We start from the raw sequence: 15,112 nt of genomic DNA on the forward strand, positions 1-15,112 counted from the left end.
CTCCACGGATCTATCCACATCCCTCCCTCCCTGCCTCCATCCCGGAGCAGCTCCCATCCTCCGGGCATTGCCAGCCCCGTGCCCGGGGGTGCCGAGGGGTGGCACGGCGGGCTCGGGCCGTGTCCCCGCGGGGCCGGGTCCCCCCCGGTGGCCCCGGGCTGGCGGCAGCCGGCGCTGGCCCCGCCGTCCGTCGCTCACCCCCTCGCCGGCGCGGCGCTTCCCAGCGCCTCCGCTGTTTAAATGGGCCAAGTTAGAGAAGCGGCGGCGGCGGCGGCGGCGGAGGGAAATCTTGTTTGGTCGGAGTCTCCGAACTGTGCGGTGACTTCTGAGCACCGATCAATGCGTGTCTGTCCCGGCTCGGGGGCCCGGCCCGGCCCGGGGGCTGCGGGGAGCGCAGGGCTGGCGGGGATGGCTCTGTAGATGTCCGTGCGGCTGTGCGTGTGTAGCTGTGCTCGTATTTATAGCGATATATTTCTGTGCGTGCGTACACAGAGGGATCAGGAGCGTAACACCGCGTTTCTGAGCGTTTCCTGCGGGAGGAGCGGGGATTCAAACGCGGCTGGCGGGGATCAGAGCGGCTCCGCTGGGAGCGGGGCGAGGCTGCAGGTGAAGGTGGGCGGCCCCGGGGAAAGTTCGCCGCCGCCCGGGTGTCTGGAGCCCCGCGGGCAGAGCCGGCACCGGCCGGGGCTCCGTCCTCCCGCCGGGCGCCGGCGGGGCGGGGAGGGGTCGCGGAGCGGCGGCGGGGGCGCAGCGTTTAATTTTAATTATTGCATATAAATAAATAAACCAGGTGTCAGTTTAAAGGAAGCAGGGGGGCAGGGTGAAAGGAGGGGGCTGGCTGGCTGGCTGGCTGGGCGGCGGGGAACCCTCCAGCCTGGCGAGAAGGTGGGTTGATCTAGGGGAATCAATAAGCTTTTTTTTTTTTCTTTTTTTTTTTTTTCCTCCTCCTTAAACCAAAATAATGTCTATGGCAGCAGAGACCTCTCCGAGATGTCAGGTATTAGTCCGGAGGGGCAGATCTGCGAGGCACACGGCAGCTCCCGGGTCTACGGTACATTAGGCTCTCCGTGGGAGAGGGATCCCAGGCATCTCTGCTGGGGAGCCAGCCCAGGAGATTTGTTGGGCTGCTCCGGGGGATACCAGCCACCTCCGGCACCCGAGCGCCAAAGGTGCTCGTGCTGCTGCTGCTGCTGCTGCTGGCGCATTTCAGCCAAACTCCAGCCGGAGCGAGGGCAAGTTGAACCGGAGACATTGGAGCCGCTGTGCTTCGGAGACGCCGGGGCGCACGGGGAGCGCGGCGGCACCATGCCTGCTATCAAGAAGGAGCGACTTGACAGGGAGGAGATGGCCCTGGCAGCTTTTAACCAGCCCATGGAAACCTTACCTGACTACCTCGCGCCTCTGGCCGCCGCTGCCATGCCCGTGGTCGCCCCGCACCCGCCGGCTTACGAGCAGATCTTTGCCCACCGCGCGTACCTGGGCTTCCACGAGCCCCACCACCCGCACCACCCCCACCACCTCCCCGAGGACCTGATGCTGGAGAGGTTTTCCTCCATCCCGGATTTCCAGCCCTTCTTTGACAACGGAGAGCCCTGCATCGAGGTGGAGTGCGGGGAGAACAAGGCGCTGCTCTACATCAATAAGTTGTGCCAAGGCAGCAAAGGACCCTCCATCCGCTACCGGGGAGAGTGGCTCACCCCCAACGAGTTCCAGTTCGTCAGCGGCAGGGAGACGGCCAAGGACTGGAAGCGCAGCATCAGGCACAAAGGTAGAGGCAGCGCCGGGGTCCCCGCTCCTCCTCGCATCCTCCCTCTCGCCCCCGTGCTCGGGCAGCGCTCTCGGCGAGAACCGAGCCCCCTCCCCGCTCCCCCGGCCCCTCTCTGCCGGATCCCCGCGCCCCGGTACCGCCGAACTTTTCCGAGCCGTTTGGGAGCGGTTCCCTTTGGGGTGGGGTCGGGTTTTTGGGAAGGCGGGGGGGATTTGGGGGGCTCCTCTCTGCCGGGGAGAAGTTTGGTGTGGCGCGGGCGGAGATGTGAACAGCGGGCGGGTGGGGGGGTGCGGGCCCCGGGGCTCGGGGTGCCCGGGGTGCTCTGTCGGTCGGTGGCCCGGGGCGCTCGGTGCCAGGGATGGTCAGTGCCCGGGGGCTCGGGGTTGTTGCTAGGTTGGGGTTCGGGGTGCTCGGTGCGCTCGGTGCCCGGGGCTTTGGGCGCTCGGTGCCCGGGGGCTCGGGGCGCTCGGTAGGTTGGGGCTCGGGGTGCTGGGTCGGTCGCCCCCCTCCCGCCCGCCCTCCCGCCGCCCCTCGAGCCGCCGGCGGTGTCGGTGGCGGCGGTGGCGCCGCGGGGAGCGGCAGCGCGGCCCGGGCCGGCACCGGCGGGGCGGCGGGCGGGGCTCGGGGGTGTTCCCCTCGCAGCTGGGTGGTGCGGGACCTCCGCGGCGCCGGCGGCTGCTGACGGGCGCCTGCCCTGCCTCCCTCCCCTCCCCGCCCGAGCCGGCGCCGCAGTCGCGGCTCCGCGGCGGAGCTGCTGCTGCTGCTGCTGCTGCGGGCGGCAGGTGGAGAGCGGGGCCGGGGGGAGCGGCGGGGGCGGGCGGGCACAGCCCGGGCGGCTCCTAATGAGGCGAGAGCTGGAGGTGGCAGCCCGGGGGGCTGAGGAGCGATTAGGAGGTGACTGACACCTCGGGAGGTTATTGATCGCCGCAGAGCGGGGGCAGCGCTCCGGGGCCGCGCTAATTGCCGCCGCCCGGCTCTTTGATGGCTGCGCTCCCGCTGCCTTCGGGAAGCCTCAGTCGCTCTGGGGTGAGTCAGGAGGAGCGGGCGGAGGAGCAGCGGGAGGTGCCCGGCGCCGTGCCCGCTGCGGGGGCTGCGGGAGCGCCTCCGCTTCCCCGGGGCTGCGGCAGCGCCGGCACCGAGCCCGGCGGGGCTGCGGGGGCTGTGCGGGGCTCCCTTCCCCGGGACCTGCGGGGATTGTACCGGGCTGTGCGGGGATTGTACCGGGCTGTGCGGGGATTGTACCGGGACTGTGCCGGGATTGTACCGGGCTGTGCGGGGACTGTGCCGGGATTGTACCGGGCTGTGCGGGGCTCCCTTCCCCGGGACCTGCGGGGATTTTACCGGGCTGTACTGGGCTGTGCCGAGCTCCCTTCCCCGGGCTGTGCGGGGATTGTACCGGGATTGTACCGGGCTGTGCCAGGCTCCCTTCCCCGGGACCCGCTGGGATTGTATCGGGCCGTGCCGGGCTCCTGTCCCCGGTTCCTGCCGGGCTGTGCCGGGCTCCTGTCCCCGGTTCCTGCCGGGCTGTGCCGGTTCCCCTCCGCGGGGGCTGTGCCGGGCTCCTCTCGGTTCCTGCCGGGCTCCCCGTGCCGGGACCCTGGGGCACAAAGTTGGCTGCGGGGCAGTCGGGGATGGTGCCCGAGGCAGGCAAGGGGAGGGCTGTGTTTATATGGAAGCGGACGCGTGCCTCCCCGCCTCCCCCTTCCCTAAATGCTTTCCTTTTATAAACGTGTTGATTTCTTTTTCTTCTTCTGCTTTTTCTCCTCTTCTGCATACAGGGAAAAGTTTGAAGACTCTTATGTCCAAAGGAATCTTACAGGTACATCCTCCAATCTGTGATTGCCCTGGGTGTCGAATTTCGTCTCCAGTGGTAAGATTATTGTTAAACTATGTGCTTTAGTTAAGACATCTTCCCTCTCCTCTGCCTCCTTCCCTTAAAAAAAAAAAAAAAAAAAGAAGAAAATTTCCCTTTGCTTCTGTGCTGGTGGAACCGTGATCTGTGAGGGTCGTGGAGGCTGCCAGAGCCCTGCCTGCCCTGGGAGGGTTCCAGCAGTGTTAGAGAGGAGCTTGGAAGCAGAGCAGACGGCAAGAGAGAGCAGCGTTTGAGCTGAAGGAAGCAGCACTCGGTGGGATTGTTTGAGCAGCGTTTGAGCTGAAGGAAGCAGCACTCGGTGGGATTGTTTGGTTTTCAGGGGGAGCTGTGTGTGTGTGCAGAGGCAAATCATTGAGGAGCCTCTTTGGTGTTCCCACCCCTTGGTTTCTGTGCATCGTGCACAGGTGTGAAAGTGGCTAAATAAAGCAGAAGGGAAATGTAATTGTGCCCACGTGTTAGAGAGAGAGCAGGCACTGTACAAACCGTGGGTCAGGTGAACTGCATGAGGAACAACTCAAATGCTGACAGCTTGAGCATCGTTCATGGCATAGCTCAGTTATGGCTCTTGCAGATCTTTCCTTCCCAACTTTTGGGTTCCCTGTGTATTCTTGATTTTATCCTGAGACTTCCGAAATCTCTCATCAGCATTTTCGTTGGAAAAATGTTGATGGGGTAAATAAAAGGTGACTGGAATCGTAGTAAAGTAAGGCCTTAAAACAGCTCATGGTGTGTAAAAATAACCATAAAGTACAGTAACATCTGACTGGGAGGGCAGAGCTGTTGGTGTGGGGAACTGAAGCAGCTCTTGGTCTGAAAGAACAATAATGACTTAAAGCATTGCCAGTAGCACTGTGGAAACAAATACAGGTGGAAATTTACGTGATTTTATCCACTGGAAATGAACCGTTTTTGGTTTTGTTGCTTGCTTGGGCTGGAGTGGGCAGTCTGTGCTCAGATGCAGTTTCTGTGATTGGAAAGGACAGAGCTGGGAGTTCCAGTCCTCCCTGCCTGGTGCCTCCGTGTGTTACAAACACCCACGGAAGGGGCTCGGAGCCGGAACCAACGGTTCAGAAATGAATGGGGAGATTTGTCCTGCCTGGCTGGTGTGGCAGCAGCCCCCCCACAGCCCTGCCTGGAGTTTGACCCCAGCTGTGCTGGAACCTGGCTCTCCCCAGCTCCTGGAGTGGGTGGCACAACGTGGGAAGTGGCGTGAGCAGCTCCCTCCAGCTGGGAGCTCTGTCTGTCCTGTCACCTGTGTGGCTCAGAGCCAGAAATCTGCTGGTGCCAGGGATGCTGTGCTGCTGTGGGGATGCTGGGCAGTGCCTGGCCAGGGGATGCTGTGGGGATGCTGAGCAGTGCCTGGCCAGGGGATGCTGTGGGGATGCTGAGCAGTCCTGGCCAGGGGATGCTGTGGGGATGCTGAGCAGTGCCTGGCCAGGGGATGCTGTGGGGATGCTGAGCAGTCCTGCCCAGGTGATGCTGTGCTATTGTGGGGATGCTGGGCAGTGCCTGGCCAGGGGATGCTCTGGGGATGCTGGGCAGTGCCTGGCCAGGTGATTCTGTGCTGCTGTGGGGATGCTGAGCAGTGCCTGGCCAGGTAATTCTGTGCTGCTGGACATTTTCTGGCCTAGCAGTAGCCAAAAGGTCGTGATGCACTTTCCTAGCAGCAGCATTTTCAGGTGCATTTCCAGATGGGAAGACAGCTCTGCATGAAGCCAGTGTGTGGCACAGCGTTTGAGAGCTGGGTTGGGAAATTACAGATAGAGGGGAAATGAGGTTGGGGCAGCTTTGGGCAAGGAGAAATAAATCTTCCTGGACTTGCCTGCCACTGCTTCCCCAGCTGGGAAAGGGGTTTTGGATGTCAGAATTTGCACAGCAAGGCCAGAGCCCAGTGAGGAGTTCTGTCAGAGCTGTTTCTCAGTGCTCCCTGCACTTTCTGTGCTGTACTTAGCTCGTGTCCCTGCCCAAAGGACAGTTCCACATTTTGATCCTGAATTCTTTTGGTAGCTGCATCCACTGCACATCCAGAGCAGTCACACAAGGAGGAGGATTAGGAATTGGGCATGGTTTATGTTTCCCCTTTTAGTGATTGCCCATTCGAGCGCCGCTGAGATCCAGGGGCTGATTCTGCTCAAAAGTAGAAATACTTTGTATTTTATAGTGCAGATGACAGAGACTGGCAGTGCCTGGTCCTGGTGTGATCCGGTGGGGGTGTGGGGATGGGGAGCTCGTCCTGTCTGCAGCTGCTTCCACCGCTCTGAAATCAGTGCTTGGACAGCGGGATTGGGCCAGCACAACTCGGGCAGTGCCCGTGGCAGGGGGCAAGGCAGGGGCTGCGCCTCTGCCTCATCCATCAGGCAGCAAAGGCAGCAAAGGCAGCGCTGTGCTCCGGGGCTGAGCCCGGCTGTCCCTGCGGGAGCGGTGACCGTGTCCCCTGGGTGTGCGTGTGTCCCCTGTGTGTGTGTCCCCTGCCAGTCCTGAGCCTGTCCCCTGTGTGTGTGTGTCCTCTGTGTGTGTCCCCCTGTGTGTGTCCCCTGGCAGCGCTGGTGGCTCCGAGCCCCTGCCCGTGTCCGGCCGCGCTCGGGGGGAGAGAGGAGCGCTCGGTCTGGGGAGGAAATTGCAGCGAGCCGCAGCCCCGGGCTGGCAGCGCCCCCGGGCCGGGCTCCGAGCCCCGGCCCCCCCGGTTCCCCCCTGCTCCCGGCGGTGCCCCCCGGCCCCGCTGGCGCCGCGTTCCCCGCCCGTGACCCGGCGGTGCCGGCGCCCGCCCCCCGCCGCCCGCGCCGCTCGCTGCTGCAGCTGCAGACGGGGCCGGCGCCGGGGCCGCTCCGCCACCGACCGCCGGTTTCCTGCGCTGCCAGCCTCGCCTCGGGGGGAGCGGCCCCGCCGGCGCCTCCTCCCCCGGGCCGCCCCCGCGCTGCCGCCCGGCAGCCAGCCAGGCATCCATCCATCCGTCCGTCTGTCCATCATCCATCCTTGCATCCATCCATCCTTGCATCCAGCCAGCCAGGCATCCATCTGTCCATCATCCATTCATCCATCCTTGCATCCTTGCATCCATCCTTCCATCCTTGAATCCATCCATCCGTCCATCCATCCATCCGTCTGTCCATCATCCATCCTTGCATCCATCCTTGCATCCATCCTTGCATCCATCCTTGCATCCATCCATCCATCATCCATCCATCCATCCTTGAATCCATCCATCCATCCATCCATCCTTGCATCCATCCATCCATCCATCCATCCTTCTTTGCATCCCTCCATCCTTCTCTCCATCCATCCTTCTGTCCCTCCATCTCTCCATCCCTCCATTCATCCCTGCCTCCATCCCTCTGTCCGTCTGTCCATCCCTCCCTCCCCTGCCCCTGCCATGCAGGCAGGTCTGAGTGCCCATCCCAGGGCCGAGGTGCAGGCACAGCCGTGGGGAAGCAGGGGCTGCCCCTGGGCTTTGTGCTCTCTCAGAGGTTTCTGGATGGGAGAATGGCACAGGTCCCTTCACTTCTGGGGAGGCACAGGCTGCCAAACCTTCCCAGAGTGAGCTGCCAGTGTGAGCAGGGCTCTCCCTGCCAGTTTTGGGCAGGCACAGTTTGTGTTGTGTGGAGCCCTGGCTGGGTTCCAGTGTGTTCTGGTGAACCCCACTCCCTGCAGGGCTCCCTCTGCTCCAAACCCACCCCTGCATTCTCTGCATCTCTGCCCCAGCCCTCAGCCAGGGCTGGAAGGGGCAGTGGGCTCCCCGAGCCACAGGGAGGGGAGAGCAGCTCTGAAATCCTTACTGAGAACCAGAATGCCTGAGATCTGGGAGCTCCAGCATCTCATGTCCAGGATAACAGTGGAGGGACAAACCTAAGCACTGCATTGTTTCCCTTACAGACACAGTGTGGCCCTTGCTGTGTGTTCCATTCTCTGAAGGGGAGTTAGGGCTGGAGCCTGGCTGCTCCTCCTCCTCTTTTTCTGTTTCCTGTGGATATTTGGTTTCTGGGACAGGGCTTCTGTTTGAAAGGTGGCCCTTATGGGGTTCAGGTAGAGAAGCCCCATTTCCCCAGAGCTGTTGTGGCATGGCCACATCCAAACAAACAAACAAGCAGAGCAATAAATGATGTTTGGGGTTTGCCCCCTGTCCATCCCATGCAGAGGCTCGGGGTGGCTGTGCAGGGCTGGGGCACTGCAGTGGGGATTCATTTGCTGGGCTGTGTTTTGCTCTTGGTTTGATTTATGTGTGATTCCTTTCTCTGCTGCTTTTTGCTTTCCTCATCGTGGTTGTTGTTTTCCTTTGCTGCCCTGAGGTTCAGGCCTCAGTCCAAGACTTTGTCAGGGATGGAGGGAGGAACTCTCTGCTGCTAACTTCAAAAATGCCAGCGAGGAGCAACTCTGCTCTTTAGCCCTGAGGCTCCTCCTGGGCCCTGTTTTGGGTGGAAGGCAGCTCTGTGTGTCCCCAGAGAGTGGCTTTGTGTCACTGCTGGTGCTGGGCTCCTTTCTGTCCTTCCCTGCTGCTCCACAGGAGCAGGGCAGGGCAAGGAAGGGACATCCTGGGGCTCCTGAGTGTGCTGGGATCCAAATTCAGAGGCTTTCACCAGAAGGGGAATCTCCCACACCAGGCACAAGTCTTCCAGGAGAACTTTCCTATGGTAAGGGAACTTCGCCTGCTGGAGAATTTCCTTGGCAGGATTAATTCTGAAATTTCACTGTTGACTGAATAGATCAGATTTGGGTTCCTTTCTGAGCTGCTCTGGGCCTAGGGGTGGGAGCTGGAGAACGCTGGGGTTTGTGTGCAGGAGCTGTTTTCATAACTCTGCCTTTGTGTCCCTCGGGGCTGCCTCATGAATGTGGAAAAAGCCCCTCTGTAAAGCAGACTTACAAACCTCCAAATCCCCCCAAGGACTTTGGCACAGTCTGTTGATTTTTATTTGTGGTTTCATGCTGATTTGGCTTGTTGCTTTTAATCCAGCACATTTTAGCTCAGGTTAGTGTTTGTCGGAGGTTTTGGAGGTAGATGGGCTCTTTTTGTTTGCTTGCAGGGGTTGTTTTGGTTCTGTTTTGTTTTGTTAAAGGGCTTGGCCCAGGTGGATTTGAACCCGTGTTGCACTTGCAGGCTGAATTCTCAACAGAAGTTGATTCAATCTCTGTCAGATTTGAGCTTTATGGAGGAACTGGAGATGAGGTGGCTCCTGCTCTGAGATGGGCTGAGGGACCCCAGAGCCCCCCCAGGGCTGAGTTTGGGGTGCTGGGTTGGGCCCAGCTCCCAGGGCTCCTGCTCTGGGGACAGTGGGAACCTCTGTGCTGCTGCTGCCCTCAAATCCACTGCTGAGGGGCCAGAGAGCATCCCAGAAGGGGATTTTGGGGGGCAAACAGCTGGAAATGGGGATCAGCTGGCTGGAGAGGAGCCCTGAAAGGCTCTGTGGGGTGGAAGTTGCTGCTGGTGGTCCCAACTCTGCTCCTCATCCTCTTTTCCATGGCTAACAGCTGGAAATGGGGATCAGGGTGGCTCTGAAAGGCTCTTTGGGGTGTGGAAGTTGCTGCTGATGGTCCCAGCTCTGCTCCTCATCCTCTTTCCCGTTGCAAACAGCTGGAAATGGGGATCAGGGTGGCTCTGAAAGGCTCTTTGGGGGTGTGGAGGTTGCTGCTGGTGGTTCCAGCCCTGCTCCTGGGCAGGACAAGCAGCAGCTGCCCCTGCTGGGGCTGCAGCAGGAGAAGGAGCAGTTTCTGTTCTGTGCAGAGGCACAGCCAGCCCAGATCAATGGCACTGACGGTGCCAGCACAATGCTGAAGGATTTAATTCTGTGGATTATTAAATACCCTCTGGAAAGGGAAATATTAATTGGATTGCAGGCTTGGGAGGGAGCAGCAGAGATGTAGGAGCAGCTGTGGTTTAAGAAAATAATTTTATCTTGCAGGGGCTTTGAGGAGCTCCAGGGGGGTGAGGCTTGCCCTGGAGCAGGAGCTGGGTGAGGATCCCTGCTCTGACACAGGAGACAATGGGGCTGAAAGGTCTGGTGGGGTGGAAGGGGCAGAGCAGGAGCCCCGTGCAAGGTCAGGGCTTGTGGAGAGCAGGCCAGGGCAGAGGGGAAGGAAAATCCCCGCTGAGCTTGGTGTGGGAGGGTTCCTATGGAGGGAGCAGCATCTCCTCCTTGGGATGCCCACAGCCTGCACTTGAGCATCCCCTGCAGTGCCCTGGGCTCTGCTGCAGGAAAAGGCAATTCCTGAGCCCTCAGCCTGACCCAGGGTTCTGGCAGCTGCTGCTGCAATTCTGCTCTGAGGGAGAGAAAGTGAAGGCTGGGGAGAAAGACAGACAAATAAATGTGGGGCAGCAGGGGAAGCAGCATCATCTCGTTAGTGCTGTGTCAAGGGCAGCGGAAAGGTGACACAGGAGGAGTAATTTTGCTGTCAAAATTATTTAGAGATGTCATTAAACTGCTTAGGGCTGTCTGTGGTGCTTCAGGGCACAGGCACCTGGTGTTAATTTGCTCTGCTGTGTGTCCGGGCTCGCTGGCCTGGCTCAGAGGGAGCCTGGCGGGAGCTGGAAGGCAAAGGGTGCCCAAGAGCTCCCTCAGAAGCTTCATTAATTTAGAATTCTCCATCGGGGGGGTCTCAGCTCTGCAGAGCTCCCTCTGGCTCAGCTCTGGGGCAGGGAGGAGTTTCCTGCTGGAGGTGTCCGGGTCAGGCTGGGCAGGGCTCAGAGCTGTCCCTGCCATGGGACCCCGGCACCGTGGGCAGGGGAATCTCAGGGCTGGAATTTCCCATTGCCATGGGGTGGAATTCAGGGCTCCTTCCAAGCCTGGGGTTTTGTGATTGGGCCTGGGCTTTGGGAAAGAAATCCCCTCTGTTCTTACTTAATTGTTCCTTGACCCAAAACACTGCACCTAAAAGGTCACTTTGTTTGCTCTCTATGTTTTTCTGCCTCGTTTGTTTGCTTTAGTGGGGTTTGTTTGTTTGTTTGTTTGTTTGTTTTCCTTGCCCCCTCCCCACTGTGCATTGTCCTGCCCCGTTTCTCCTGTGTTTCCTTTCTCTGGAAAACGTTTTGCTCCTCAGGAGTCTCGTTTGGCACCTCCCCTCCCTTCTCCCTCTATTGAAATGCTTCATTTTCACCTCCCCAGCTGGAGAGTTCACCCTTCTCCCCATTTCTGTGCTGTTTTTCCCTGCTAGGACCCCTCCCCTCCCTGCCTGCCTCCCCTGGCAGGTGTCACCGGGAGCTCATGACAGCCCCCGTGTGCCAAAGTTGTGTTTCCAGCTGGGAAGGGAAGGGAAGAGGCAGGGAAAGCCTCTGGGAGGGTTCCTGAGTCTGGGAATAATCCAGAGCAGCTCTGCTGGGCACTGCAGGTGTCTGCTGGCTTGGCCAGGGCGGTGAGCACAGGGAGGAAATTCCACTGCAGAAATACAGAGAAATGGAGCCTGGCAAGGGCTTTTCTCGTGCCAGTGTCTGAGGGCGAGGAGGGATGAGGGGAGGGAGTTCCCAAGTGCTGAAAGGCTCCTGCTCGTCCATTCTGCCTCCAGCCCACGGGGAAATTGTGGCTTTTGCCTCGTTTTGCACAATGTGGCCACAGAGCCCCATCGAGCCCAGATTTGCCCTGGTTTTGGATGAGCTGCACAGAAACTGCTGCACATCAAACCCCTCATTTGCAGATGTCAGGAGAGCTTCAGGCCCTGAGCAGAGCAGGTGCTTTGATCCTGTGCATCTCCAGCTGGGAGGGACTCAGGAGGCAGCGAAACCTTGGGGTGACAGCACAGGCACCAGCAGGGCTGGGAATGGGGATTCCAGAGAAATGGGAAACACTGAGAGCTTCTGGGCATGGCAGAGCCACGGGGCAGGAAATGCAGAAAATACAGAAATGCAGAACCTGGAAGGGTCCTGGTGACAGAAAAGTTGTGTTTGCTTGGAGCTGGTGCCCAGTTCAGCAATGGGATTGGTTTCAGCAGCTCTGGGATTTTAAAGGACTTCAGGACCTCTAAAGGACTTTTCTAAAGCAGAAAATAATACAGAAAATAATACAGAAAATAATACAGAAAATACAGAACCTGGAAGGTTCCTGGTGACAGAAAAGTTGTGTTTACTTGGAGCTGGTGCCCAGTTCAGCAATGGGATTGGTTTCAGCTGCAGCTCTGGGGTTTTAAAGGACTCCAGGACCTCTAAAGGACTTTTCTAAAGGACCTTTAAAGGACTTTAAAGGGCCTGTGCAGCAGCACAGCTCCTGGGTGGGACACTGGGCTGTCCCTGCCTGGGTCTGTGTGTGGCAGAGCTCTGGGGCTGGCTTGGATCCCACTCCTGCCCCTGCCCATCTCAGAGCTGCCCTGGGAGCCCAGCCCTGCCTTTATCCCCTTTATCCCAGGTGCCGTGGCTGGGATGTGGGGATGGAGCTGCTGCTGCTGCTGCTGGGTTGCCAGGGCAACCAGAGCTGGCCCCTGAAGACAGGAAAGGGCAAACATTCCTTTCTGCTGCAGCGGGAGCATCAGTGATTGAATGAGATTAGATGGAATTAGATAATCCTGGAATTCTCAGTGATTTGACGCCAGGCCTTTATTAAATAAGTAAAAGTACCAGCCCTTATAATAAAAATGAATTCTTTCAGATCAATAACTTTCCCTGCTGCTCGTCACAGCTGTGATTCTTGAGATCTCTTTTTTTTCTGTGGCAGGGGGTGAGCCACACAAACCTGCCTTTTTTAAATTATTTTTTGTTTTCCTCTCCCAGAGGGGACAAATAATATCAATTCCTCTTTTATTTCCCCCTTGTGATTCACCCACTTAACCCTAAGGTGCCCTTGCAGAGGAAGGCACTGCAGGGTTCTTCAGGAATGATTCAGTGCCCTGGAATTTACAGCTCTGGGGTTACTTAAACACTGCCCACCATCACTCTTAGCTATTACCGTGTTCTAGAGTTAAAGGAAGAAGCTGAAAATATAAAAAAAATTCATGGCAAAATTCATGGCAAAATTCATGGCAAAATTCATGGCAAAATTCATGGCAAAATTAGTGGAAAATTAGTGGAAAATTAGTGGAAAATTAGTGGAAAATTACATGGAAAATTTATGGAAAATTTATGGAAAATTTATGGAAAATTTATGGTAAAATACATGGCAAAATTCGTGGAAAATTACATGGCAAAATTCGTGGAAAATTACATGGAAAATTCGTGGAAAATTACATGGAAAATTCGTGGAAAATTCGTGGAAAATTCGTGGAAAATTCATGGAAAATTCATGGAAAATTCATGGAAAAATACATGGAAAAATACATGGAAATAAGAAAATACAAAAATACATGAAAATACAAAAAAACCTGGGCAGTTTTTTGCTCTTTGTGGGTTCAGACTCTCGGCACCTGAGCCCTGCCTGGCTGCACAGGCACTGATAACATCGTGCTCACATCTCCAGTCAAACCTGGGCTAACCCTGAGAGCTGCCCTCTGGTCACAGCAGCAGCATTTCCATCAGCCCAGCCCCGGGCTCCTCCTCATCCTCAGGCTGGCACCAGAACCCTCTGTGCACCACAGGGCACCCAGCAGAGCAGGGAGGATTTGGGCTGTGCTGGCCCTTCCAGAGCAGGCCTTGATTTATTCAGAGGGATTTGGGTTTTTTTGTTGCTGGGGGTGTTGCAGGCACAGTGCACAGTTCGGCTCTCACAGCTCCTCTGCAGAATGCTTTTAATCCTGAATTAAAACCCAATTCATTCTCTAATTCCTGCATTAGCGCTGTGATTTCTTGCAACATCTCTGGCTTGAAATTCATGAGCTGCTGGTGCAGCTCTGGACCTGGGCTGGTTTGTATCAGCACTGTGGATCTGGGCTTTGCTTTTTGGAGTCTCACCTTGCTGTGATGGATTTCTCAGGCAGAAGTTCAGTTCAGAGTCATTCCATGAGGCTGGGGAGCATTTATGTCCCCTGGCGCGTGCAGAGGGCAGAAATCATCCTTGCTTTGGGAGGATTTAGTCCTGCCTTTGATGTGCCTGCTGTTGTCTGTAAATCACTGCAGGACCTGCAGGAAGTGTGTTTAAAGGGTGTTTGAAGTGATGGCTCCAAGTTGCTGTGCTTCTCCTTGAGCTGCAGAACTTCCATCCTGGGAGTCGTTCTGGTGTGCTGGGACCCCAGGCCTGCACTGCTCCCCATGGCCGGCTCTGGCAGCAGGAGTTAAACTCATTTTTCCCCCCATATCTTAAGGAAATTCTGACGTGGAGCAAAGAGAGAGAGGGGAGGACAGAAGAGGCTGAGAAATGGGCGTGCAGAGCAAATTGATCTGCAGTGGGGAGAACCCCACCCTCACCAGCAGAACGGGACCAGCTGCTCATTTTTAGGGTCCTGGAATGGGTTGGGTTGGAAGGGACCTTAAAGCCCTGAAATCTCCTTGCAGCCCCAGGGCAGGGACACCTGCCCAGCCCAGGCTGTTTGGGGGTTCGGGCAGGCACATATATTAAAATATAATATATTTTATTATAATTCTCCCTGCAGGGCTCTGGTGCCACATTCAGAAAGTTCTGTGCTGTCAGAGCAAACACCTCAGAGCAGAAATCTGAGCACGTTATGTTGGCACTGTTGTCCCAGCAAAAAAAGATATATTGGTTTAACATATTTTCCATTAACCAGCTTTAATTTGCATAAATTATATCACCCTCTGTTAATTTATTATTACTTCTTCGGTTTCCTCTATTTCATTATTTCTCCTGGGGGTTATAAAATTACTGGGATTATTCTGCTTAAGCTTTTTAAAATACAGTCACAGTGCTGTGTTTTCCCATTCACCTTGTATTTCCTCATTGTTCTGAGGCTCATTAAAAACCTGAAGTGTCACAAGAACTTCCCTGGATAGGAATTCTGCAAGTCTTTGAGAGCAAAGTACCCAAGTCTGCTGATTTAAACCCGAATGATTCTGGAAGTTTCTGTTTGGACACCTCCTAAATCACTGCTGGAATGAGAAACATTTCATGTCCATGCTGGGTCAGAGCTGGCTTTTCCTCACAGAGCAGAAACAAAACTGTGCCAGGTTTGTGCCAAACCAAAACTGTGCCAGGTTTGTACCAAAACAAAACTGTACCAAAACAAAACTGTGCCAGGTTTGTGCCAAACAAAACTGTGCCAGGTTTGTACCAAAACAAAACTGTGCCAAAACAAAACTGTGCCAAAACAAAACTGTGCCAGGTTTGTACCAAACCAAAACTGTGCCAAAACAAAACTGTGCCAGGTTTGTACCAAACCAAAACTGTGCCAGGTTTGTACCAAACCAAAACTGTGCCAGGTTTGTACCAAACCAAAACTGTGCCAGGTTTGTACCAAACCAAAACTGTGCCAGGTTTGTACCAATTGTACCAAACCAAAACTGTGCCAGGTTTGTACCAATTGTACCAAACCAAAACTGTGCCAGGTTTGTGTGGGAAGAGGAAGGAGGGAAAGGGGTGAGGGACAGGGGGGGTCAGCAGCTCAGGTGGCCTCAGAATTTTCCTGCAGGGCTCTCCCTCTCTGTGGTTTTTCTCCAGTGAAGCTGAGAAGCC

General features: G+C 56.6%; 1 protein-coding gene across 6 annotated transcripts in view; it reads left to right on the forward strand.

Annotated features, from left to right (window-relative positions):
• Positions 1–796: 796 nt before the first annotated feature.
• Positions 797–15,112, forward strand: part of SAMD11 (sterile alpha motif domain containing 11) — a 78,878-nt gene continuing 64,562 nt past the window's right edge. For 2 of the 6 annotated variants that reach the window (XM_071449377.1, XM_071449378.1), the window contains exons 1-2: positions 797–1,768; positions 3,547–3,638. In XM_071449377.1, the coding sequence (XP_071305478.1) occupies positions 991–1,768; positions 3,547–3,638 (870 nt within the window). In that variant the 5' untranslated portion in view covers positions 797–990. Of the gene's footprint in view, positions 1,769–2,533; positions 2,551–2,630; positions 2,795–3,546; positions 3,639–15,112 lie in introns of those variants that run through there. The other 4 variants (XM_071449379.1, XM_071449381.1, XM_071449380.1 and 1 more) reach the window with 4 other exon arrangements.

Source organism: Agelaius tricolor, unplaced genomic scaffold (genome assembly GCF_023055355.1).
Source record: "Agelaius tricolor isolate 1412-34295 unplaced genomic scaffold, bAgeTri1.0.p SCAF_28, whole genome shotgun sequence".
Taxonomy (NCBI): domain Eukaryota; kingdom Metazoa; phylum Chordata; class Aves; order Passeriformes; family Icteridae; genus Agelaius; species Agelaius tricolor.